The 27,987-nt window shown below is 42.1% G+C and overlaps 1 protein-coding gene across 2 annotated transcripts; it reads left to right on the top strand.

Moving 5' to 3' along the window:
• Positions 1–2,069: 2,069 nt before the first annotated feature.
• On the top strand, positions 2,070–27,909 carry fam131bb (family with sequence similarity 131 member Bb). Of its 2 annotated transcripts, none has more exons than XM_059339512.1 (8): positions 2,070–2,165; positions 13,840–13,877; positions 18,096–18,198; positions 20,560–20,784; positions 20,958–21,098; positions 23,678–23,988; positions 25,496–25,756; positions 27,379–27,909. In XM_059339512.1, exons 1-8 carry the CDS (start codon positions 2,138–2,140, stop codon positions 27,595–27,597), a joined length of 1,326 nt encoding a protein of 441 aa, XP_059195495.1. In that variant the 5' UTR covers positions 2,070–2,137; the 3' UTR covers positions 27,598–27,909. The 2 variants fall into 2 exon arrangements, with proteins under 2 accessions (XP_059195495.1, XP_059195496.1); XM_059339513.1 differs by having other exon boundaries at positions 18,096–18,189.
• The last annotated feature ends 78 nt before the right edge of the window (positions 27,910–27,987 follow it).

Here is a 27,987-nt window from a genome sequence, read left to right on the forward strand (position 1 = left end):
ACAGGGTTTAAATACATCCTACCACTGATACAGAAGAATGTGCAAATAAAGCGAGAACCATATGTGAATCATGCTGGCAAGGAAAGACAGGTAAAGCAGGATATATGCACCTAGATAAACTGAGGGTTTCAACAAAAGCATAAATTGCAAAGAGAGAGACTGAGTGAAGGATTACAGACACTTCCAGACAGTGATTTACACACAGTGATGGGCAGATGGAGGGGGAATTGAGCGAGGGAGATGAGGGTCAAAGACAATACACACAGTCTGCAATTATACATATCAGAGGGGAGTATGTTTTTTTATCCCAACCAGCTTCAGGATATGTGAGCCAAAAGCCTAGAGTAAAGCTGACCCCTGCAGCAGCCTATAGCCTCCTCTCCTCTGCCCCAGTGGGACCAACAGAGAGAGCTAACACACAGCTATATATAAACCCACAGTGCAGGGATTGGCTGGATTATGTATGACTTGTTATGTCTGGCTTTACTTTTTATTGCCACATCACATTCATGCCTCTGCATCTCTTTTCTATCTAATTTGTTAAACAAAGCGATTAGACTGTTGTCTTTTTCCCTCAGTCCATTCTGGAGTGCTAATTTTTTCACACAGCATCGTCTCCACACCTCTCCCGCACATGACTCAACTGTTCTTTGCTTCCATTCCCATCACTCCCCCCATCTGCCCATGTCTTTGTCTCTCTGTCCTTCCATCTGTCGTCCTCTCCGTCCTCTTCGCCCCAAAGTCAACAAAACATGAGTGACCACACATGCACCTCCTCACTGTCCAGACTGCTCCTGCGTCATTCGCTGGGCAAACACTTATAGAAACAGCTCACATGAATTTGTAATCAGCCGAGAGAGAGAGAGGAGCAGGGGGCTTCCCAGACAGAACAGGAGAAAGAAAGATAGTGAGGTATTGTGTTTTTAAAAGCAAAAAAGAGAGCAATTGTTGATATGAAATTGAAGTGAAAGAGATTTGATGTGAGATTTAGAGGTGTGGTGGGTGTTAGAGATAAAGATGCATGTCAAATGAGAGAGAGAGGTGTGGATAAAAGAGCCACTCCTCTCATTTGTTTCTCCAGGGAAGAGAGGAGGGAAAGGAGGCAAGGGGAGCAAACTCAAAAAGAGGGAATAGAGGAAAATGTGGGGATGTGACTCAGAGTGATCAGAAAGCAAGAAATAGGTGCAGAGACGACTGAGGGGCGGATCAATAGAGAGAGACGACAGAGAAAGAGGTGGAGACTCGGCAGCGGCTTGACTGTGAAGGAAAACCCTCTGCTGTTTTTTCTGGATTGTTTAATATTGGTGTATGTGTGTGCATTTTTTTTTGAGTGATCAGTGTAAAGGAGGGAGGGAGGGAGGAGGAGGGTGATTGAGAGGGAGATGGAGGGAGGAGAGAGGGGAGAGGAAACCGCTGCAGTGCATTGTTAGGCTGAGCGCACACAGGAGAGGGAGACAGAGAGAGAATCCCCCATTTTAGCTCAACAATATTACGGCAGTGCAGAGATATCTACAACAATGGCAGCCCGGCACTCTCGGCACCGTGCTATTGATCTTGTAGTGGCAACCCAATACACACACAGTCAATCTAATTGCTGTTTTAACCTCTCATTAGATTAATGCCTGGAGTTGTTTTGATCGTTCTCATTTACAAATTAGCCAATCATACTGTCATTGTCAGCCCCAGTAACTCAAATTGTTAAGATAAATGTATTAACAGCTGCAAACTGGACTGGTTATCTCATATTACAGGTGATATTGATACCTTTTATTAAGTAAAAGAAGATATCTGTTTAAATAATGATAATAATGCCCCCTCGCATCTTTATTTAGTCCCAATCTATTTCCCCCAGGCATACTGACTTACTAACCGGATCTCTTCTAAGACACTGCACCGGAGAGAGAGAGCAGGGGGAGAGAGAGAGAGAGAGCAAGAGAGAGGGAGGGAGAGAGGGAGGGAGAGAGAGAGAGTGATCGAGCAAGCGCAGGAGGGAGAGAGAGAAAAAGAGAGAGCACAGGAGAGCAAGAAAAAGAAGCTAGAGCTGAGAGAAAGAGAGAGTCGCAGGAAGGAAGAGGGAGAATGCGCGGTGTCTGGGTAACACTTCCACGCTTGTATCCAGGGCCTTTGTGAATACACCATGGGATGCATCGGCTCCAGGACACTGAGTAAGCCCCGCTTCTCTTCTCTCTCTCTCATTGCGGGCTAGAGGGGGGTTTGGGTGGGGGGGCGGGGGGAGGCTGAGGAGGAGGATGGGGGTCTTGAAGGAGCCAGGGCTCGTGTGAGGAGACTATGTATAGACCGGCAATGTATATAAGTGTGTCTAGTGTGTGTGTGAGGTGTTTGCTTCTCTTTCAGTGCAAGCAAGGTGTGTAGATTTATGTTTACAGAAGGTGTATGCACAGAATACAGGCAAGATGTCAGAGACAATATGTGTTAAAATGTGCTACTGTGTGTGTGGTTGCATCCCCCACCTCCCTGCTCCCCTCCCTCCCTCCTCCCATCCCTTGATTTATGATGCTGTTTGGCAGTATGTATATGTGTGTGAGTAGGAGGCAGAGAGGGATGGAGAGGAGAAGAGAGGCAGGAGAAGGAAACGCTGTAGTGCTTATTTATAGGGCGGTATGGCTTGGAGAAAAAAAAGGAAAAAAAAGAGACATGGGGTAATGCCATTGTCAGGGGCGTTTGCACAGTTTGTTATTATTTGCATGAATAATAGGGGATAGAGGGGGATAAAGACACGAGCAGCTAAGGAAGAATTTCTTTGCAGGCAGGGAGGAGGGGAGACGGACGGATGGCGATGGAGAGAGAGGGGGAGAGGGAGGGGCGAATACGTGCAGGCGAGGGTTTGTGGGATTGATGGGAGTTTTCAGGTGAGGGCTCTCCCAGATAAACCCGTAGATGACATGTTAAGTAAAGACTGCTTTTAAGTGGGGAAAGCCTGAGGGGGATTGTATAAATAATCATTTTTTCTTGCGGTGGTTTGCGTAAATGTAGTTGAGATACGTTGCAGTGGATGTTCAGGTCCTGCATGCCTTGGTATGTAGCATGAATCACGCTCTAAAGGTAAAAATAAACACAGACTTCCGCTGGTGTTAAATATTAATGATCCACTTAGCACATCAGGCTCTTAAACATTTTCGAGGCAAAGCATCGGTCTGAACACATATTTTACGTCACTCTGAAAAGGGCATAACCTTTCCAGGGGTCATGAATGTCAAACTAGGTTTCAGATTGAATCTCCTGTGTGCTTGTGCAGGTTTTTCCCCTCTTTTTTAAAAGAATTTTAAATTCTTGATGAAGAGGATTTTAACCCTCTGAACCCCAAGCACTCTCACTGCCTTTTTTTGCTCTTGTCACATTTTACTCACTATGGCCTCATTTTTTACTGCAATATAAAAGTCCTGCACCTCTATGGAATCACATTCACATGTCTTTTTTCAGAACCATAAATCATCATCAATCACAAAAGAAAAACCGCAAGTTGAATTTCTTTGACAACCATCTTTACAACTTTACAACCTTCACATATGACCTCTCTTGTCCTCTCCTCTCTGCTCTGTGTAAACAGCCTGCAGTTCAGTTGAAGTTTTGCAGTTTATTGTCACATGACTGTTGGTCTCAGCTATTTAATGTTTTTTTTATATAACAGCATCTGGCTTGTGCAAAATAATTTAAAGTTACATATAGACTAAAGTGATTTTAATGAAATATCACTATTTTAAGCTTAAAATTGATTTAAATTTTATTTTATTTCCTAGATTGTTCTATTTAGATTTCTTAGAAATTTGAAAAACAACAATAATAATTTATATTTTGACAGTTTCTGGCTGTGATAAATGGTGTAATTTTGGCTATTCTTTAAAAGAAAACATGCCTTTCAAACCCAGTGGCGGGTAGTGGGGTTCAGAGTGTGAAATATATCTATGCAAGTGCAGAGGAAGGAGTACTACAGCATGTGACACACTTAGGAAGGCAGGTGTGAACTGAATACAGCAGGAACAGTGTTACGCCAGCTTGGGCCGTCCACATTACAGTATTTGACACGTTACAGAACGGGAAAGGAAGTGAGGATCCTCTGTCAACACACAGGTCAAAACAGGAGACCTTACAAAGCTCAGCGACTCCAGCTGCTGAAAATAATGTGATTGAAGAGGACAGGAGGCTTTGGAAAGGTGCCACATTAATCTGATTGTGAGCCACCTGAATACTGATGCTTGTTTTTATATTTAAGTGATCAGAGAAGCTTCAAGATTTCACTAAGGCTGCTCCAGTAATAGGAGTTTCTCATCAGGGATAAGTGATGTGATAAAGAAGAACATGCAGTACACATCCAAAGTACAACCTATTCTGACAGTCACATGTAGTCAAGATTGTACATCTGCTTATGGGAATACGAATGTTATCCTGAGTTGTGTGCACTGTAATCTAACATGAACGTGTAAATAAACAGTACTTAAGAGAAGGAAGATTTCCAGAGCAGCTTGTGTGCCTGAGTCTGGGATTCTCTTGCAAGCATAAGAAGCAGCAGCAGCAGTCTCGAGGCGTGGTTGTGTTTATCCTGGGCGAGGATAGCTTTAGTGTGTGCTATTGATCGTCCTTCTCAACTGCAGTCCACGCTGCCAAACAGAGCTCAACAGGAGGAGCAGCAGCAGCAGGACTGGATCTGTCTCTGTACGGGAGTAGCCCTGATGTATCTGTCTGCCCTCCGGTAACACTATCTCTCACAGCTCCATCATATCTGGGAGTGTGCTCCGTGGTCAGGCCCAGATATCTGTTTGTACCCACACACTTCTGTAGTATGGCAGAAATCATGCCACAGTGTAATACATCTGTACCCAGCAGGTAGAGGAAGTACATACTGCAAGGTTTGTTTTGGATGTGACCCTGAATATAGTAGAGTGGTACCTTTTAGGTGATAGCAATACTAATAGAAACCTGTCTTATTCCCTGTAGGGAAAACATATTATCCAAGATATACTTGTTATCAGAGGTCTGATGGTTTTAATGTATTGTAGGGGAGACAATACAGGGTTAAATCTGATAATGGTGTGCACTGTTTTCCAGCGTTTTCTCTCATTTGGTGGGTGTGTCAGAGGCGTCACCCAATTAGCGGCGACGTCTTTGTAAACATGCCTGCATCTTAACAAATATTATGTACTAATTTGCATACATTTTCTGAACAGAAATCTGAACATTGGATAGAGACAAGTTCAAAATTCTTGTTTCATTTTCTTAACATATCAGAGCCAAAGGCTTTTCCAGAGGGAATTTTGAATATCTTTTTTTTATCACTCCAGAAATCTCAAAACACTGCCAACAGCCATAAAAAAATAAAAGAAATCAATATTTTTCAGAATAAAATGTTATATAAATCAGGCTTTGAATGATATATGAACAAACCGCTCTGCAAAAACCTGCAGAATATAGATAGAAAAGTTTTGTGTTTGTACGTGCCACTGAAGTTGAGAGTTCTGGCTCAGAATATGAGAGAAAACTGATTTTGAGAAAACTGCCTTTTATGTGCATGTATGTTTGCAGATACAAATAGACAAAATGTAGTAAAATAAACACCTAAATGTGTATTTTAGATGTTTCTTTCCACTAGTCTGAAAGAAGACATGTTATGGGAACAAAATAGCACGGAATCTAAAAATTGACCAGTGCATTAAAAAATGATGTTTTGCCTGCCGTGTCTGGCCTTAAACCAGACAGACCCAGACATAAACAACAACAACAACAGCTAGAAACCATGGGCCAAAAAAGCAGCATCATGGTGGCTGGTGAGCATGTTAATTTGGACACAGGTTGAAAATAAGGGCTGGCATCAATACCATGGTTAGTTCAATTTCAGCTTCAGCATTTTCAAACTGTTGAAAATAAATCCTTATCTCACTGTGCTATGTTTTAAACTGACTTTTTTAACATCTGCTTGAGCCGAGCTGCTCTCACCACCACCCTGACTGGTTCAGGTGAATACACACAGTGATGTACAGTCGATGAGATGTCTGCATCCATCACCCCTTCAGAGAGCAAAGGGCCTTGAGAAGCAGTCGATGGGAGGTGCACATTCTTCTTCACCTCATCAGCGAGGAAAAGGCAGCAAGATTTACTGCAAAATAACCACATACTATATTTTTGTCAGTGACTCAGCTCGTGTGTGCAGTGCAGCTTATATATGCTTCATTAAGATCAAATTTCCACAGCTGCCAAACACAGTGTTAGTAATTCTGTTACGGCACCATGATGTTGATTACATTTCTAGATGCAGTGTTGATAATGCTATTACCCATAATTGTGCTAAAAGCACATCAGAAGCATTTTTCTGGATCCACTTACCAGGTCACACTATACCTGTGAGTGCTGGAAACATTAATCACGGCATAATTTAGGGCATTGTGTGCAGTGTGAAGATAACTGCTGTGGGTCAGGCAGCAGTGGTGAAATTATAGATATGAATGTGGGACGTTATGACAACTCTCACCTGTTTGTGCCACCTCGAAGATGACTTTCCCTTCACTTTCTCGAAGTTAGCTTTGGTAAGATGCCACTGCTTACACACCTCCTACTGATTCAATAAGCACAACAGCCAATTGTGTTAGTGTGTGTGTGTGTGTGTGTGTGTACGTATGTATCTACTGACTGAAATGTGTTTGTAGCACAGAGGATTGAAAGTATAAACTTTGCCCATTTTAGGTTATTTGATGTACAAAGCACAATGTGTACTTTTCTTTTGCTAGGGGTCTCTCAATCAAATAATAACAAAAGAGTATAATAACAGAGTTTGGTGGTTTTGGTGAAGTAGCATAGGATCATGGGAGTTGTTGTCTTCACCATCATTGCAGTCTCCAGTTAAGATTCCTTCAGTGTTCATCATTCAGGAGGTTTTTCCCATGAGCCGAATTATCCATGGAAGTCTCCTCCTCTGCAGAGCATACAGACCAGGTGATTAAAACAGGTAAAAACACTGAATTAAGCAGTTTCACTTTAAAAACAAGTGTTTCTCTGATGCCATTTGGCGGACAGCAGATGTTCTGGAGGGGCTGCGGGCCAACCTGCTGCTTCCATTTGGTCTGCTTGTTATTCTGATAACTTGCAGACGACCAATCACTAAAATCCTTTATCCAGTTTAAATATACAGCTAGGAAACAACCAGGATCTAAAAAAATGTATCATGAAAATGTGGCTTAAAACTGCATAAAAGGTCAATTTATGACAGCTTCTGGCAGATGACTGCAACACTAATGCACAAAGGGGATATGATACCATAGACAGGTGACCAAATAAAATGGACTGTTAAAATTGCAGATTTTTCTGGGTTTAAAAATTGTTGGAAACATATAAGATAATGTAAGTGCACAACTCAACAAAATGTACAACATCGGTCTAAAAGTTACATATTAAACCTTTAAGTTCTTGTGCGGCAATGTGTGTTTAGACATTAAGAGAATTTGAGAACTTGACTTTTTCCTCATGTTTCTATTTGCCGAGATATTGAAAAAAAGAGATGAACATATAGCTAATTTCAGTGCAATCCTCAGCTTCAGTGCTTGTATGTTCATGTGTATACATTATATTTTCATACATGGACCTTTGTTTGACCTCAAGTTTACATCCGCCTCTTATATGATTGTGTGTTGCTGCTATATTTAAATGCATGTAGGCCCATGTGTGGGTGTGAATATAATATAGGCACCACTGTTGCTTCACCACTTTGTCCCATCACTCTGCTCTTGCTGCTCCATTTCAGAGAGGGATTCCCTGTCGTCAAATTTAAAGCACCCCTGCCAACACCTTACCCTTACACACATCCAGTAAACACCTGATACCATGTCCTGCATTTGTCAGTTTGCAGTGAATTGGCAAATGTGGCAGACTGAGGTGGAGGCTGATTGATTGGCTTCTGTCCAGGTTGGAAAAGCCTTGTACACATGAACAAGGTGAATGACTCAGTGATGTAGTGCCTCAGAGACAAGTTGGGACCTGATGACCCTTACCTGTGTGAGTGTGTGTCAGCATATATGTGTGTGTATACACCCAAGGACTCCACTGTAGCTTTAATACCATCCGGTCTTTACCTACAGATTTATGTGAGCGCCTATGTGTCATATTCTCTGCTGTGTACTTTTATGGTTTGCCTTGTCGCTGGGTGCCAGCTTGCAAGGCTGGATCATTATGGAAGAGGAATTGATTGAAACGTATATACGTGCGTGTATGTGCGCTCGCCCTTGCACATATCATTTTCAGCCTGTACGTGGATGTGACAGATCAAAAGTAAGAGGCCTGTGTGTGGGCACATGATGGCAGGCGTTTTTGTAAACAATGTGACTCAGCCACAGAGTGTGTCATGAAATTGAAACATAATGCTGTGAGAGAGAGAATTTCATCTCTACAATTTGATCCGTGTGCGAGAGAGTGTGTATGAATTTATGTGCATTTGTGGGTGCACTCAGCATTAGTGTGCAACCGGTTGTCTCCGTGTTATCTGAAGCTACTAACCACTTCAGTGCTGATAAAGAAAAGGGCCATGTTCTCAAAGACGGGAGGACTACTTTGAATACCAAATAGCAAGAAAATAAAGATTTCCTGCATATACAATGCTGTCTGCTGTACACGAACTGGTTGATTTTCTCTGCCACTGCAGGTTTTCTTCCCTTCATCTAAACAGAATGAGATACCAGTATTATTTTTCCATTTCAAGTCTAAATAGTCATCATATATTTAGCAGGCCATTAGGATGTTTATGGAGGTGATCAGGTTGATGACACTGGGCTGCAGCTGCCTTTGCAAAGACGGTCCATGCTGATTTTTAGGTAGTGCGCCAGTGACTGCTGTAACCTATTTACCCAGCATCAGTGATGGAGATCTGCACTGGGTGGCAGCCACATTAATGCCAGAACAGATTAATGAGCTGTGTCAGGCCTGCCAGCGATAGGGGCTTGTAGATTGGGAATGCCATTCCACCAAGTTAATGGCAGTAAGTCATGCTGTGCTGGAGTGCCTGTTTAAGTGTATGTCAGAGCCCCTGCATGTGTATGTGGATTATGTCCTGAGACTCACTTAGCTCAATTTTCCTCGACCGTACCCTCTCAACCATCTGGGCTCTGGTCCTCAGCTGCTGAACTCTGGAGCTCAGTAACCCGACATCTGCACATACCGCTGCAAGAGGGCTGCGATCCAAGCCGGTGCCCCATCGTGGCAACCTGCCTTGCTGCAGCTGTCATGGTAAACAAGCACCAAGCGCCCCTGGTTCTTCGGCGTTATAGCTGCAGGGCACAGGGAGTACAAAAAGACAGATGACGCTCAAACGCTTCCCACTTCAGCAGGAGCCGTCAAGCCACTCCAGTCGGAGCTGGAGCTGACAGTGCAGCCGCTGCAGATCTTTGGTTGTTCGTTACGCACGGCCGCACAGCACCCTCTTTTTTTCTCCTCCATCTCTCCCCGCCCTCCCTCCCTTCCTCTCTGACTCCTTCTCGCTCCTTCTCCTCCGCTGAGCTAAGCCTTGCTCCCCTATGACCGCAGGGGGGGTATCCAGCGCTGCACCGCTGTGTGTGCGGGGGAGGAGGGAGAGAGCCAGGGGAGGAAAAGCTGGCTCAGAGCTCTGGTCATGTGCTCTGTTGTTGTTGCTGTTTCCTCAAGGAGGAATCCTGCCTGCCTTCTCAGAAGCAGAATTACGCATTCGCTTACTGTGCTGCTGAGAGCTCAAAAGCATCACCTCCACGGGTGCAGAAATACAGAGCGTGCCACGGCTTAAGAAACCACTGAGATCCTGGATGATGACTACTGACCCATCATCCATACAGATATGCTGAGAACTATAAGCAACTCTGACTAATCATAGCATGATATAGACATCCAGCCCTCGTGGCTCACTTCACAAATAGCACATGCTTTGATGTAATCTCATATGAGGCACAAACACTAGATTATACAGCTACAAAGGTACACACACTGTACTTAATGTTTCTGGTCCATTGCTGTGTAAAGGCTGGAGGGCTTCCCAGTGGTGGTTTGTACTGCTGCAGTCCAGAAAACTCTTGAGCCATACTGTGATTCATGTGGGGGGAGAGTGAATGCTAATCTGCTAATTGGCCAAACAAGGTTGAAGGATGCAGAGGGGTGAGACTGAGAAAGCTACAGAAAGGGAGAAAAAGAGAGAAAGAGAGGGAGTGTCATTGTGTGTGTGTCTCTGTGTATTACATGGTATGTTGCTGTAGGCCTGCTGTGATGTTTGTGGGTGTGCATATACTGTATGTTTGTGTACAGTTTGTGTTTGCTGGGCAGATTTTTAACCCAGATGGGGAAGAAATCTGGGACACTCTCTCCCGCCCAGGCAGAAAACGAGACATTTCTCTGTCTAACTGCTATGAGCCCATAAGTAACCACCTCACACCACACTCCACAGTGCCAAAAATCAAACACGCCTGACAAATCTTTCCGAGGTCACACAGAGTTCATTTTTAATAGTGAAAGAAGCGATTGAATATTAATGTGTCCACCCTCTGTGACAATGGCAAGTCATGATGCAAAGTAGTTTCTTCATTCCTGCAGTTTAGGATGTGACCATCAGCTGATCCAAACTAGTTTTTCTGTTTGTTTGCTTTTCAGGAACGCTTTGTTCACACTCACACAGTCTCTCACAGTTTAACAGCAAAAAGGTGGATTTGCAGCAGAACAGCGAGTGCTGTCACCAGCAGCTGTTAGTGCCCTTTAACATGGTTAAAACACTTAGAATGTAAAAAACAACAATTGGCAGTGTAGCTGGCATTTGTTGGGATTGGGGCTGGGATTTGCGCTTGAATGGTGTATTTTAATTTGTCACAAGTTAATGTGCTTTTCTTTGAGTACATTATGTTTCCAAAACAGCCCAAATTGAATTTGACAGGAAGAAATAGTTTCATTATGAAAGACTTTCACGTTCCTCTGTCTGGTCCTTTAGATCAGTGAGCATAGTTGTGATTGGCTCACTTTTTTTCCTTTAAAAAAAATTATATATATATATATATTTTTTTTTTACATCAGTCCCACACTAAAAAAGTGTTGTGAAAAAGTATATATATTATGTGAACAGGTTGACACATGCTTCAAAACCCTCATTATTAAAAAAGTATAATAATAATAATAGTAAAATACCATTTATATTAGACGTAGGCCATTCATTTTTACCAGTTAAAGTTAATTAGGAGTTTATAAAGGGACACTAGCTGTTTTGTATCATGCTACATAAAACTGGAAGACTTTATTTGGGAGAATTTAGCTACTACTGGTGCAGTTATGCAGTACCCCTGTGACAAGGATATTGACTTTGACACATACAATTAGTGGACTGTCCCTTTAAGGTCAAATTACACTGATCCCGACAAAATTATTGGAAATGTAATTTTAAAAAATAGTGTCACATAGCTATTTATTTATTCATTTTTTAAATGCTCAGCAATTTACTTTTACTGAACATACACAGATATTTAGTTTGCTATTTTATTTATTTTGCTTTAAATGGTCAGCAATTGACTGATACTGAACATACAGTACTGATATTTGTTTAGCTATTTATTTATTCTATATTTTCTTCTTCATTTCCAGTATTAGTTGACAATGTTAGAATTATATGTATAATGTTTAGGAATAGTAAATATTCTTTAATAAAAGTAATGTTTTAAAAAAGCAACTGTAGGACCTTTGCAATGTCAAATTGGTGTAAAATTGACATACAATTCACGTCAAAAAGGCCATCAATCCAGTTCAGAAATTCCCTCGATAAAACCGATAATGGCCTAAAAAATCCCATATTGGTCAGGCTCTACTTGCAATGTACAACCAAACAGCTATTTATGCACACAGGAACCTCATGTACTTTCTGTGTATATGTCGAGAGGTATTTAGGGAGGAACACTAACTATAGAAGGAAAAACACAAAGTGGGTTGAGGGAAACTGGGTCGTACTAAATGGGAAATGAAACACTCGATCACTCCTGGAACTCCTTAGATGTATCAGAGATAGTATATAATGATACTTCTACAGTCTTTACAGAGGACCACTGAAATGAGAAGATCTGTAATAACTGCACAAATGAAGCGAGGTGGTCCTGATTTGTATCTGGCACGCCCTTCACTGTGCGGGTAAAGTGGGGTCAATTTCTGAAATGAAGTCTGTCCCTCGTCTCCTGCCCTCGCAGTGATCTGATGCGACTGGATGTAGTTCAGAGGGAAGGGTAATATCTGAGAGCCCAACAGAGACAGAGTGGAGCTGATGTTTCTGAATCACTGGGTCAGTGGGTCACAGACATCACTGGACATCCAGAGAGCCAACAACTCTGTGTTTTCTCAGAGCTGCTGAGGAATCGCTCATGATTGCCAAATGCAGCTGCAAAAAAAACGTGATTGGCTCAGCAGCATGCATGCAAACACACACACACACACACACACACACACAGAGTGCTGATACAGGAGTTAGCCCCTCTGAGAGTTGCACACACAGACCCTCTGATACAGAGAGCAGACACCTAGAGACTGAAGCTGTGTTTAAACTCAATTACCAGTACAGTCCCTCTAATTAAACCAATGTTTTAATTAGGATTTGGTCGGCTAGGAAAGAGGAGGGATAATAATGTTCATTTATCCAACAGAGAGCGTCTATTCAAGATGACTCCCGTCGACAGTGTGCTGGGTGGCTGGCTTTGTCTATGATCTGCCAACGACTCTTTGTAGTGCATTATTAACTTAAATTCAGGTGTCAGTAAGAGGAAGCTCATTAAGGAGAGAAAGGCATTCTCAATTCGACTCCATTGATAGGAAAAATGTATGTAAACTGTCTAGATGCTGCTGGTGGTGGAGGAGTGAAGGTGGATCACAATAAACTCAAGGTCATGCGGAGGTGGTGGGTTGGTGGTGTTAGAACTGTGAATGTAAATGAATCAGAGTTAAAGAGGCTGAGAGGAACTTAACTCTAGGCTTGAAACCCAGTCACTAGAATGAATGTTGATACAGATACGTTGAATTTCAATGTTTTTGAATCACAGATATGGTGAATCTGAACGTTTCTGAACCGCTGCAACCTGTTCTCATTCTCTAGCATGGTGGAACTGAAGCTCTGGGGGGGGGGAAACAACAAACATATCATGCACTGAAGAAACCAGACACCAGAAACCTTGACCAAAATGATAATACCCAAATCTTGTAAATAATAATAACAGCAGGCGATAAAATGAATTGCACTTTGTTTGAAAGACAGTAAACCCCCCTCTCTATCAGTGTGGTTTAATGAGTCGTTATCTTGTTTTTTCTTATTAGTATAAAAAATTAATTGTATATAATCCAAGAAAAAAAAACATTTTTTAAAATGTGGGTAACCAGCTAGATTATAAAAGTATTATAATTATAATTATTATTTATTGTACATTATTTTTGTTTTCATGTTGTTTTTAGTTTTTAGAATAAGTTAACTGTTATTATATTTGTCTTTTATTCTTATTATGAGTGGACACCCTATTAAACTTACTTAGGTCACATAATTGTTAAGGGGAGCAATATATAGTTTTTGTTTTTTTTAGTTAAATAAAGGAGGGGAAAAGAATTGTGAATGTAGGGACACTGACAGTGTGAGAAAAGGAGCTCGATAGAAATGAGTCACCCATAGAGGAATAAAGGTAGAACATGAGTGAAAAGATCTTCTGGATTGAAGCCAAAACAGTGTGAATGGTAGAAATGTTTGGTTAGTGAAGATTTTGTAGAAGTGCAGTGGTTTGTGGTTTGATTGAGAAATTAGTTAAATACAAAGAATTTAAACATATTTTCCTTTTCCCTTGTCCCTCTCTGTTCTCTTTTCCTTTACATCTCTCTCAGCAGGGGATGTCGTGCCGGTCCAGAAGGATGGGGAGCAGGTAAGTCTCCAGACCTCTGGCTCAGCCCTCTTGTTGACTTCCTCTGACAGTGGGCTGTTGCCACTCCACCTGAGGAGACAACATGGCTGCTGGTTAAAAACCAGTTTCACAGGCAGCTACATGATGAGCGGCAGCAGCTCACCCACTAGCTCTCTGTAACTCACGGTGTCAGTGCTTATGCTAGTAGATTAGTGTAGTAGTAGCGTGCACATCATGTCAGTGTTGGTCGCTTAAAGGGATCATTTAGACTTCTTTTGAAGTGGGGTTGTATGAGGTACTTGTCCATAGTCAGTCTATTACCGACAGTAGATGGCGGTCAGTTTGAAGGAGGCGGGACTTCTGCATGGAAGGTAGGCAATGTATTTTAATGGTGTTCTGCAAGGTAAAATTACTGTTTTTGTCAGTGGAGTCTGGCAGCTTTGAAGAGCATAGATAACGGTAAGGGCTGTCTGAAGGCAAGGTAACGTTGAAAAAGTTCATTGCTTCCATTCCAGTTTATCCTGCCTGCATGCTGACTGTCATCGACTGGAGCTATTACACTGACTATGGATAACTAACTCATACAACCTCACTTCAAAAGAGTCATACTATCCCTTTAACTTCCACCACACCTCCCTGCTCATGAGATGGGGCGGCGTCGCTGGAAGACCGAGCAGTTGCTGGTTTGCTGTGGCTGTGACGTCTGTTGCTTGATGTCCATCTGACAGTCACTGCTCAGTGCTGGTTCAAAGCCAAACAGCAGAGGCATCACTTTCTCTTTCTTTCTTCAACTTCTTGCACATCCTTATATTCTTTTACCTCTCCTCTCTTCCTCGCTTCCTCTCCCCTCCTGCTGCTTTACTGATCCCGTGCTCTAAAACTGATCCCTCTCCGAGACAGGACACAGGAGAGGGAACCATTTTGGACTAAATGCAGAGAACTCTACTTTTTCACCAAATGCACTGTGGACTGATTCCATCATTTATTTATGCACCGTGCCCCAGAATGCCCTTCGGTCCCACGGAAAAAAAACAACCGCACACACACACACACACGCACACACGCACACACACACACACACACACACACACACACACACACATTGTCAGCAACATAGAGACAGCTGCTTCAAGCGGACCTGCTCTATCACTCAAGTGTGGTAAATCTCTCACCAGACCCACTCCTGTGAAGGGACAGGAAGAAAGAGAGGAAGGGAGTCGAAGAAGAGCAAGGAAGTGAGAGCACAGAATAGAATTACAAGAAAAAGAAGGAGTGAAGAAAAGGACGGGAAGAGGCTGATATCGATTAACTTGAGCTATCTGGATACATGCTGCATGATGGAGATAGTGAACAACACCCTGGTGGTCGCTCCCTCATTATGTCATCCAGCATTAAATTACCTGTTCTTTACATTTAACTGTCTGTTCACCAGCAGTGATAAGCAACAAAGTACATCCATAACTCAAGTTAAGTACGATTTTAAGGCACTGATACTAGGCTATTAAAGGGATGGAAGGAATTCAATTCAGTAACTTCTTATTGTCTCTTGAGAGCAACATAAAGATAAATAAGACCTGGGAAAACCCTACTGTACAAACCCACCCCAGTGCATTCTGTTTGTTAAAACTTTTTGGAATATGGGTTGTACATTTGACAAAAAACAATAAAAACATTAAGTAACAGCAAGCATCTAGTTTCCAAAGAGAAATTAGTAGAAAAGTGCACAAAGTCCAACAATAAAAAGTGTTCTGTTGATGAAGCTCCCCAGCTCCACCCTCTCATCCCAATTTGAAGTGTGTCCATTGAGTATTTTCTGAATACTTTTTAGAAAGCGGTTTTGGCTCCGCCCACTAGTTAGTTCCCCTCGGCCTCTGTTTCCATAAATGGTACTTTTGTAGCAGCTAAGCAACAGAGTTCGAATGTGACAACAGACTGCTGGGTGAGCAGTGTTGGCAACTTAGCGACTTTGTCGCTGTATTTAGCGATACAGACTTTTCTAGAGAGACTCTTTTCCAAAAAAGTGACTAGCGATAAAATCAAGCGACTTTTTCTGGTATAGACTCGTTCCAACTTTTCTCAACGAGTAGCAGGCGCGGTCCCAAAGCACTCACAAGCGGCCCATTACTCCCACAGCGGTCTCTTACCGCTGCAGTCAGCAGAGCAGGAGCTGTTAACCCCTCAGCGTCCAGTTTGCACCAGTCTGAAAATTAATCACGCATGCGCAAAATCGCTGCTTAGTAGCGGCTCAGAAAATTACTTACCTGAGGCAGGTACTTTTGGAGCCGCTACCTGAGCCGCTAACTCTCCTCTCTCCCAAGCCACGCCCATAGCAGCTCATTAGAGGGAAAAGTACCTAATGGAAACGTGCCTATGGTCACTTCTGGCTCCAAAGAAACCAGAATCTCAACTACCAAAATGCAAAAATTCAATGCTTAAAAAATAATAGTCCACAAACTAAAGGTCATCACGGAGGCTACATCCACTTCTTTTATACACTCAATGAGACAGGCTAACTCTTTCCACTGTTTATGTTGAGCCAAGCTAACCAGCTGCTGGCTCAAGCTTCATATTTACCACATTAACTCAAGACGGCTATCGTCCAACTCTTAGCAAGAAAATAAATAAGCATATCTTCCAAAATGCCAAACTATTCCTTTTAGTACAGGATCAGCGTACTTTCTCTACCACTGCTGTTTACATTGGAGGGTTTCAAATGTATAAAAATGGAGACACAAAATAGTGAAGAAAAATATAGTTGGAAAGAAGAAGTTATTAAAAAATGATTAGACCACCCATTGTTTTCTTAGACCATTTTTCTCTTCAATTTCTTGTTCATTTTAATGCCTGGTACAACTAAAGGTACATTTGTTTGGACAAATATAATGATAACAACAAAAATAGCTCATAGGAGTTTAATATCAGCTTTTAAATTAATCTCTTATGAGCTATTATGGTTGTTATCATTATATTTGTCCAAAACATTTACCTTTAGTTGTACCAGGCATTAAAATGAACAAGAAATTGAAGAGAAAAATGGTCTAATATATTTTTTCATGATTGTATGTGTAATAAATGTCTTGTTTATTTACTAAGTTCCTAAGGCCCTGACTGTCCAGGCAGAATGGCAGGAAGGTGAAAACATTTCACCACAGCCATTAACCCACCAGTGTCCCCCAGTCTAGTTAGTGTCTGATAGAGAGGAATGCTGGTGGAGCCTGCTGCTTATCTGCTCTGTCCCTAGCATCTGCCTCCACACACACACACACACACACACACACACACACACACACAAACACACACTAATAAACACACCCCCTCCCCTTCCTCCTGATAGCCCCAGTCCCCTGTCTGTCTGCAGCATCAGATACCGTTCGACACAGCACTGACATCTCTCTCCCTCACACTCGATTTTCCACTGGCTTTCAGTGTTTTTGGCAGCACATGTAACCAGAGAGGAGACTCATTCATCCGTAGCGTATTCACTCTGCTATACATAACTAAGCAAATATACTGATCCCTGTTTAATCCCCTTCCCTTCTCCTTGTCATTCCGGTCCTTGACTCTTGCCTTCGTTGTCCCTGGAAAATCCTGTCTGTCTCTCCTTTTTCTTTTCCTTAATTTTCTTCTCTTCCTCTGCATGTCCGATGTGCAAACCCTCCTCTCTGTCCCTCCTTTCTGTGTCGTCTCCCATTTCCCCTCCCATGCACGTCAATGTTTTCTCTGTCCTGTCACTCTCTTACTCTTTCCCGCTCCTTCTTTCCCCATCCCTCCCTCCTCCTATTTCTCTTCCTCAGCATGGACGTTCAGAATTTTCATGGGAAGGAATCAATGTAAGTGTTGTGACACCATTCCTTCGTCTACTACTACTTTTCTTCCTCTATTTATTTGTTTCTGTCACCTGTTTTTGATCTAACTCACCCTTCAGCCATGACCTCTTTCCCCCCTCACGACCCCCCCTCCTCCACCTCTGCCTTACAGTCGGTTTATCCTACACAGTAGTGAGCACAATCAGAATGACTTATTGCTGCGGAATAAAAAAAGTTAACTTGGAATCAGGATTTGGGTAATGCAGATTTGATCTTTTGTATTAACCCAACATCTCCATCACTTCTCTCCACTCACCCCCCTAACACACACTGTCTCGATCTCGTCTGTGTGTGCCCTGTCACACTTCCCATACTTTCCCTTTTCTCCACACTTTTTTCCCCTCCTCCATTCCTCTCTCTTCTCTCCCTCTAGCTGTCTATGGAAGACACCACGTCAATCCTGCCTCGGCTCAAGAGGAACTCAAACGCCTATGGCATCGGGGCTCTGGCTAAGTCTTCTCTGTCAGGTGTGTCAGGTGTGTGTCTGTGCTGTAACTGGTAAATCGACCCCATGTTGGCTCGGCCCTCAGCGGGTGCTGGAGTCAGCATGGTACCCGAAACGGGTTCCCCTGTATCACTTCCTCTCCACACTGTGATAACACTCGTCAATGGCTCCTCCTGAGTCATTGATGGAATGAATTCAGCCTGAAAACACAACACACACACATAGTGCATCATCACACAGTTTGTTGCTGTAAGAAAAGGTGAGTGGTGAGTGGGAAGTGTAGTTTTTTTATATGTTAAGTGGTTGTGAAGTCTGGATGTGGTTGATAAGTCTGGATGTTTTGAACCGTGTTGTGCTAAACAGAGTTCAGTGCAGTGTAGTGCAGTGTTTTTGGTTTCATCCAGCTGTTTTGTGCAGTGCAGTTAATGTGTTACAGTGCAGTGTAGCTGCTGCACTGTGTGGTGTGGTACAGATTTGTCCTGTAATTTATTCATATAATTTATTCATAAATTCCATCTCCATGCGCCACCATCAGATTGAATCATACAACAAGGGATTTACAGTATGTGTCATCATATGTTGGTCCAATGAAACATGGAGCGCAGCCACTTAACAGATATCAGCTGGTGTCAGCGTGGTAGCAGGAAAGTTCTTCTTTTAAAGATGTATGCTTTGCAGCGTTTTTAAGTCAAGTTCTCAGACTGACAGTGAGGAGAAAGACAGCAGTTTTTCTGCTTAGCCAGCACAGTTTAACAGAAGTGTGAAAGCTATCATGTCAACAAGCCAACCTCTCATTACTCATGCCACATAGCCACCTCACCCCAATTAACCTATTCCATGCCATGATGCACATTTGTCAGACAAGACACTTCCATTCCCTCCTCTCCTCCCTGTCGTGCGTACAGACGATGGTTTAGTCTCATTAAACACACGAATGTCACCTCCACAACCTTTCGTCATTTAGCTATTCTCATAATCCATGTTCATGAAGACCCTCATTAAACTTCAGGCATTTTAATAGTAGGATCAGACTGACTGGTTTATCTTTGTTGGAGCTGCCAATAGTCAATATTCTTTCTTTTTTTTAAGTTCCATTTCTGTGCTCCAAAAATCCCAGAGGTATTCATATTCTTATCCTCCAAAAAAGGATAAATGGGCAAAAACTAATCATCAGAGTGGGAAAGCTACTTTGGATGAGTTATCAATCAAGCTACCAATTACTTCACACTGGGAGAGGTTGAACTACGCCAGGGAGATATCCAGTTTGGTTAACTAAAGCTACTTAAAAAAAAGTAGTTCAACCTACGTTGTTAAAAAAACAACAACAAAGGTAATTAGGGTTGTAAAATAGCATGCAAAATTTCTCTGAATATTTGTTAATAAATGTTTGGCAGGTGTATCTTCCTTTTTACAAAGGTGAAAGGTCAAATGTGTTGTGGTAGCTGCCTGACACAGGCATCAGAGCATGCCTTCACAGCAGGCTTTTGTTTTCTGTTTATAGTTTAGGGAGTGCACAAAATTACGCAAAAGTAATTTAACTACTTATTTAACTACTTGAAACGCAAATAATAATATAGTTGAATAACTATATATAACTATATTATATGATATATAACTATATATCATGTTGTTCTGTACTCCCCAACACTGATAATCATACATATTTATATACAGTCATGGAAAAAATTATTAGACCACCCTTGTTTTCTTACATTTTATTGTTCATTTTAATGCCTGATAATAACAAAAATCATTATCAAGAAAACCATGGAAAATGACTAGATATCAGCTCTTTTTTTGTTATCATTATATTTGTCCAAACAAATGTACCTTTAGTTGTACCAGGCATTAAAATGAACAAGAAATTAAAGAAAACAAGGGTGGTCTTATAATGTTTTCCATGACTGTATAGTTTAAGTATTTCCAGTCCACCTCTGTGGTAATTATCAATCATACTGTAAAGAAATAATTAAATGAATGGCATCACCTTTGAGGAGAACAACACCAACCCAGTTTATTTCTCCCCAGACGTTATCTTTAGGAGACAGCGTGGATCCTCCAACACCAGTTCAGTCTAATCCTACAGTCCATCCGTAGTTTCATTACACCATCCACGACTGAACAACAGTTATATACCTGATGATAACATTTCGATCTTTTGTCTGTCTCTTCCCATTCTTTCTGTTTGTCAATCCTCCACTATATCTCCAAACAACAAACCTGCTGCTTCACTTCCCTCTTGGTCCTCATCTTTCAACTCTTCTCATCACTCCCGTGTCAACCTCTCCTCTCTTACTTCTCTTTTCTTTCACTTCACTCTCTTGCGATCCTCATCCTCCCTCCTTCCCTGACTCTCGCTCCCTCCTCGGTACCACGCCTTCACCTCCACCAGGTGTGAGCCGTACAATGAAGGAGAGAGTGACCAAGCCCACAGCCATGGCCCAGGGTCGCGTCGCTCACATGATCGAGTGGCAAAATTGGGGCATGAGCACGGTTGGTGCAGGGGGCGTCCCCATGCCCCGCATCAGTACCGAGCAACGGGAAAAGGAGCGGCGGATGGAGAACGACGCCTACAGCGACCTCAGTGATGGAGAGAAGGAGGCTCGTTTCACTGCAGGTCAGAAACACACACAGACGGGGGGAGGCGCTCCACAGAGCCTGTTAATTGTCATCAGCAGAATTATGTGCTCCTCACCTCACTTTGTGGGATTTAAGCCAGTTATTCAGCTAATTTATTATACTGCAGGTCTTCATAATAACCCTGGCTTGTCCTTTGAATCATGACCTCAGGTATCCTGCAGCAGTTCGCGATCTCGGAGGCGACACTCATGGCATGGTCATCGATGGATGGAGATAGCCCGCGGTCAGGATCAAACCAGGGCAGTGTGGCTCATCTGAGTGAGGTCAACCAGGAGAGCATCACCAGTCGAGGTAAAGGACTACAAAGAACTATGACTGCAGCTGAAACCCAAAGTGGCTTGTGTTGCAGAACAATCTCTACATGGAGGCTAAGATTGTGTGTGTAAGCTAAATGGCAGTGGTGGCCTAAAGGGTAGAAAAGCAAGCTTGACTGGAAGGTTGCCGGTCCAATCCCTTGATCGGCAGGATAAATCTAGGTGGGGAAAGTGAACGAGCAGTGATTTTCCCTCCCTCATTACGACCACTGAGATGCCCTCGATCAACTGCTCAGTGGCTTCCAACTGTGTGAATATGATCAGAGCATTCCTGAAAAAAGAGAGGGGGAACCTTCCCAAAATAAATAGAAGTTAAAAAAAGGTTGATTTTTAAGATGTATTTACGGACTGAGACTATACTATGAGCAACTGGACTCTTTTACACGTCAAGTTTATCATTCAGTGAAGTGTTTTCTTTGCATAGACATATGTTTAAATCACACATATAACCTGCTGTATATGTGTTACAACATATTAATTGCATCCACATTGCTCCCAATTTGTGTTGCTGTTTCACTCCACGAAGATTCCCCTCACTCACTACAGTGGGCAGGGATATACAATCAATCAATGTATCAATCAATCAATACATAGAAACATTGTTGATTTCTTTCCATGAAGCCGACATGAAAAATATTGCTGGCTCAGCTCTGAGCTGCTGCTGACAGACAGGCACCGGCCACCACCGCAAACTGGGAGCCTAATCAGTTAACACGTGGTTACTAACTTCAAAACACATAGACAGCTGTTATGCAGATTATGCTTCACTTAATAACGCGACGGAAGACGGAGTCAGTGTGGATTGCACAAACGTAAATGCGCCACTCACATGTTTGAAAACAGGCGCACGCTTCAAATGTAGAAGTAGTCAACTCAGTCAGTCAGTCAGTCAGTCAGTCAGTCAGTCAGTCACATACAGACTATGTGTAGGACTGACCTCTTTTTTTTTTTTTAATTGAAAAAATCCCAAAAATCTTTTTAGTCACTAAAAGTCACTATTAATGCTGAATGAGATAACACAGGTGGTGGAATCCCTGCATTTGCATTATTATGAACTGGTTTTCTATGGAGACATTCACAGGAAAAAGTCTCTAATAGTGTTGTGAGTAAATGGTTACTATGGTTAGGGGTTTTTTTAATAGGATATGCCACTGATTAGCAACAACATTAATTTTGATGCTCTATAATACAGCAGCAATAACCCCAGTGGAAACCAGGAAAATGGCATGTATTTGCCCCAAAGGGGCATGAGGAAATAGCTCAATTTGGTGTGAAATAATAAAAACTACACATTTGAAGCCAGGGCTCTACATTGAAAGTCTGATAAAACAGAATGCATGATTTCATGCTGTAATGGCCATGGGATCAGAAATTGTGGTTTTAATGAGAACATTTTGGTCTTTAAGGGTCTGAGTGACTGAATTATAGCTGCACAGTTTATTATAGAATTATTATAGGAGTTGAGCTGAACTTGCAGTATTATGAAAAGAAAACCCACTCTTGCCAAAATGTATGCCATATGCATTTACACAGCCAGAATTTTTGAAAAATATAAAATTGAAAAGTCAAAAATGTCCCTAAGGATGCCCAAGGGTTAGTGTACGTTATAATACATGCATGGGCAGCATTTAAGCAGCTGTGTCCAATGTGAGAGCTTGTGTAGGTGCAGATAAGCAGCATGCAGCCTAACATGTGTCATGTTGCTTAGTAATGAGAACATACTGTTCCTCTCTCCAGGCTGGGAGGAAACTCATTATTAATTTCACACTTCCCAACATGGACTGTTGAAAGGTAAACCTGGACACTGCATCTGTATTAATAATGATTTTGGACATTTTTAGTCCACAGCACAAGCTTCTTCTTATGAAGTTAGAGGTGCAGATTATTATAATCGCCATTTTGTTGTTGTAGGATAAACGTCCTTAAGGATATGACATTTTAATAATGTATTTGAACCCCCTTTTTTAGTTAAATAAACTCTTAGCACAGGGTGAAAATGCATGCCTGTGTTTACTCTTGGGCCCAATTTATACCTTTTCTCTTGAGAGAAAGATAAACTGCACAAAACCAGAGCTGCGACTGCATTATGCAGTTTGACACAAGTGATGAATCAACAGTGGAGGGTGTGCCAGTGTTCAAGCTGTACATCAAGGAGAGCTTCTGTCATAACACTTATTCAGCCAAAGTGGAGATTTTTTTTCTGCTGTGAGCGAGTTTTTTGATTTAGCTCCCAGTCAAACCTCCTTACTCTGGACCTCCGTCAGATCAAAGCCAAAATGCAAACTGAGTTAGTCAAACTGTGCTTACTTGTACAGACCTACAGTGATGAATTTGGAGTTTAGTTCTTGCAAAGTTATGAGTCAAGGCCAAAGACATAGCAGCATGACATCAGGATTGCCCTGGTTTTATTTTTCTTAATATTATAAAGATTATATTATCAGGATGATTCAATCTGCTGTGTTTTTGCTACTCAAAATACATCCCATCATCTTCCTGTTATCAAGACATCCACCAGTACCTCTAATAGCAGCGGCCGCCCCTTTTCATGTCTTCCAGATCAGATATTGCATCACTCCTCAGCGGAGGTGTGGCCTCACACGTACGTCTCCCAGGGCCACTACTGCCTCTCCTCCTCTGACGCCTGGGAGCCGATCAACAACGATCCCTCCGTCGTGGCGTCTCCTCCGGCTGGCTCCTACATTATGGGGACTGATGGGTATGACGGGCAGGCGGCGGCACGCTTCCTGTCGCAGCAACAGCAGCAGCAGTTCACTCTCCAACAGCAGAACCAGCTACAACAGCTGCAGCAGATCCAACAGATCCAGCACTACCAGCAACAGCAGCTCCTGCAGTATCAGCAACAACAGGTGAAGTGGCATTCGGGTGAAATACATGATGGAGTTGAGATGTTTACTGTTGCTCTACATCACTCCACAAACCTGAGCAGTCCCTAAGAATCAGGTGGTTCAGAAGAGCGTTGTTGCTGTGTAAAACCCCTGCAGCTAATATGGGTTATTTTCATGATTGTCTTTGTCCTTAGAAAACTATGTAACTCCGAGGTCTATAAAGCTTTTGGAAAACCAATAAGATGGACGTGATCAATCAGCTAAAAGGAAACATTGTAATGTTGAGTGGAAAAGTTAGTGCTGCATCGACATTGAAATCATGGCAGAGAAAGATACTGATCCTCCTCCTCAAAGCTTATGACACACTGACAAAAACAAGTCAATAAGATATGGCAAACTTGATGAGTCCACAGAGACAGCACCTGTACTTAAGTCATCGTTCTCAAGTGGATTAGTGATTCCAGGGCACGTGACGCATCCCTTAAGTCTGTGGCGGTTTTCAACCAGCTCTGTGTCAATGTAGCACAGAGCTCCTCACTTGAGGGTAAAATGGGTGGCTTTTTGCTGGATAATGAGCAACAAGCTCAGAGGGAGGCAGGTGCCCGAGCTGCAGTGGCACAGAGTCGGTTAAAAACTGGTAAAGTTTCACTTTGAATGGACCCTTGTTGAGAGAAAAGACACACAAATTGGCAGTTACTTTATATTCATAAAAATGCAAATGTCTATTAGATGGTTATGACAAACGAAACAAAAAATCAGTTGACTGTCTACTTGATTAGTGCAGACACTATCACCATTAGCAGTTTCCAGTCTACTTTGATATTTTGTCTCATAAAGATTTTTCAGGTTCATAGTTCCTTCGAAAGAACTGATATGTTACTCTAAATTGACAATAATATTCCTGTAAAGGAGAATATAATCTACTAATAATTATAAGAAACATTTGTCAATAACTAGACACTAATGTATTCATTATACATTCAGATTAATTATGAGCATAACCTCAAGTGCACAATATATGAGAAATGTAGAATGTGTGTACAAAATGGATCATACAATTTAACACAAACAATATGGAGAAGAAAGCAGATTAATAATTCATTTGGTTTAAATGGAGAGTTGCTCTCCAGAAATTATCTTCTTGTGTTGATTCTTCAGATAATCATAAACTTAGCATGACTAAAAAAGCCTCAAGTTGTAACAAGAAGCCAGATCTCTGTGCACAAAGAAAAGCAGCATTCTTCATTCTTCATATCCTCCATTCACCGTCACAGTCAGAGACTGTAAACAGTTCACTGTGCTACCTTCCTAAACTGTCGACATGAGGCTTTGTGAATTTTGTCAGCTGCCTGCAGCTGTGTCACCTTTGACACGACATGTCGAGACAAGTCAATTTTGTTTATATAACCCAATATCACAAATCACAAATTTGCCTCAAGGCCTTTACCGTCTGTACAGCATACGACACCGTCTGTCCTTTACGGCCTTCAGATCTGCCTCTGACTCTTCCTCTTCACCTTGTCTCTAGTCGCTGGAGCACAGGCTGCACAGTGCCAACCACTCTTTGCAAGCAACGCCCAACAGCACCATCCACAGCCTGGTCCATGCTGCTCACCCACCATTGGTGGATCTGTGGAACACGGGGCAGATGGAGGCTTATCAGACGGACGCTGGAGGCTACATGGGTGTGGCGGCGGTGGTGGAGCCGAGCCTCTGTGTCCCCTCTGCAGAGGAGATGGGAACAGAACACTCCCCGCTACTGGAGCAGCAGGAGGAAGAGGAGGTCAAGGTGAGGTGAACACAGGGTTACATTACATAAAATGACATCCTTAGTGTCCTTAGTGTGCCAGAGCACTGGAAAAAAACTACTTTTAACTACAAATCATGTAGCATTTATATTCATTATTTTTCAATTGAATCCTTCAGTTTTACCGATATATTTATATCTTTGTAAATGTAACATCTTTGGGGGTTTGTGCTAGCTAGACAAAACAAACTAGTTACTGTAGAATCAGATACATTTTCCGCACATTTAATAGGCTAAATAAATGTATCACATAATTAAAGAAAATACTCCATATTAATCCAGGATGTAAAAAAACAACAACTAATCAGGCTATTTGACCCTTTTGTAAAATTATTGATGCTTGCTTAACAGCAGGCATGAACACCATGTGTAATTGTCCTGGCCAAAGACTGTACAAATGCATCTCAATACATTAGAATATGATGGAAAAGTACATTTCCAGTAGTTCAAGTCAAATTCCCCCTACCAAGTATTGAGGACATACTTTTCAGAAGCCAACATTTCCATATTATACATACTTTTTAAAATTGTCTTTTGTAAAAAAAAATTTGAGACACTGAATTTTAGGCCTTCATTAAATGTAAGCCATAATCATTATAATTAGAAGAAATGAAATAAATTAAGACATGAAATGTTTCATTCTGTGTGTGTAATGGATCTATATAATGTGTTATTACCACTTTTTGAATTGAATTACTGACATAAAGAAAATTTTCTATGATATTCTAATTTATTGAGATGCACCTGTACATGTTAAAAAAGAAGTGGATGAACCTTACTGTAAAGAAAGTCTATGAAAAAATGACTCTCCTTCTCACTTGATTTATTACCTCAGTAAACAATTTTCTAATGAGCTTATCATCTCAGTCGCCAGTTTAAAGTCAAATTATGGTCCCATTTAGGGTAAAATAGACGATAAAGGAGGGTATACTTTAGAGCATTGCTAGCCTGTGATTGACAAGTCACTACTATGGCAACCTGTCAGTCAGGATATGGCACTGTGTACATTTAAATAGCCGTGAACTTGGTTGACCTTGACTTATGGAAGCTAAGTTTGTTAGCAGTGAGTTCACACTTCATAGCCAGGAGACAGTAGTCGGCTATAGGTGGACATTGTGTCCTTAAATTCTCAGTCAGAGCCACCCTCTCTTCCAAATATGGTAACTTCATGCTCCACAAAGCCAAGATGGCAACGGTCAAAATGCCAAACTAAAGGCTTCAAAACCAGTAGTCCACAAACTAGTGACGCCATGGTGGTAACCTGTACTTTTTTACACAGTCTATTCTGTGGTCTTGGGGTTGAATTCTGACGCTGTAATCTTTTGGAGGTCAAATCTAAAGCAAATCTAGGAAGTCTTTCAGTTGACCTTTATGTTGTTTGTCTGTAAGAATGGAAATCAGTCTATAAAGCTTTGGAAGTCAGTTTGCAGTAATGTAAATCATATTAGATTTGTAGCTAATAGGATAAAACCTGCACAATCACCAGTACGGACCTTTATTTATGTGTCAGTGGTTAATTATTAATGTTAACTTCTGTCGAAACAGCTTCTGTGAGCGGATTAAGTTGACTGAACCTTCTGTGTGTCTCCGTCTGTCCTGATCAGGAGGAAGAGGTGACACTGTGCATGGAGCCGGAGTTAGCCTCGTTGACTCCGCCTACGCAACAAGGGGATGCCTCTGGTGGCAGTAGTCCGGGGCAACCGCCGGCAGAGCCAATCACAGAGCGGAAATCCTCCGATGTCACCTCCAGCCTCGTTCAGACGCGAGAGGAGAAGGAAGAGGAGGAAGGGCAGGGGCCTGCCGCTTCCATGGCAACCAACTGAGTACCTGGCTCATCAGGAGACTCCTTATTACAAACTGACCAGGGAGTCAGCGAGGGATGAGCGTAATAATACAATATATATCTATTAATCTGTTCCTTTTCAGGTATCAAAAACTTTTTTGGTTGCGAGATGAGTTCTTCAAAAATGGTGAGAAACAGATTCAGAGGTGGACTCACAATGAGACGAGAGCTGATGCAACAAAGGACACCTATTTCTTTGTAAGCCTTACATCCCAAAGGTAACTGGAGAGAGGAGTGTGTGGACGGAGAAACTGAAGAGGAGGAGGAGGAGGAGGAGGAGGAGGAGGAGGAGGAGGAGGAGGAGGAGGAGGAGGAGGAGGAGGAGGACCAACTGACCGGGACATTTCTATCGGGAAAATTAAACCACGTT

This window comes from Centropristis striata, chromosome 8 (genome assembly GCF_030273125.1).
Source record: "Centropristis striata isolate RG_2023a ecotype Rhode Island chromosome 8, C.striata_1.0, whole genome shotgun sequence".
NCBI classification, from domain to species: Eukaryota; Metazoa; Chordata; class Actinopteri; order Perciformes; family Serranidae; genus Centropristis; species Centropristis striata.

Excerpts from the sequence above, each read along its gene's own strand:
- fam131bb (XM_059339512.1), top strand. The coding sequence starts at position 2,138 with ATGGGATGCATCGGCTCCAGGACACTGA. Across the intron at positions 18,199-20,559 it reads TTCTCTGTCAGGTGTGTCAG|GTGTGAGCCGTACAATGAAG; the intron begins GTGTGTGTCTGT and ends CACCTCCACCAG. Across the intron at positions 23,989-25,495 it reads TGCAGTATCAGCAACAACAG|TCGCTGGAGCACAGGCTGCA; the intron begins GTGAAGTGGCAT and ends CCTTGTCTCTAG.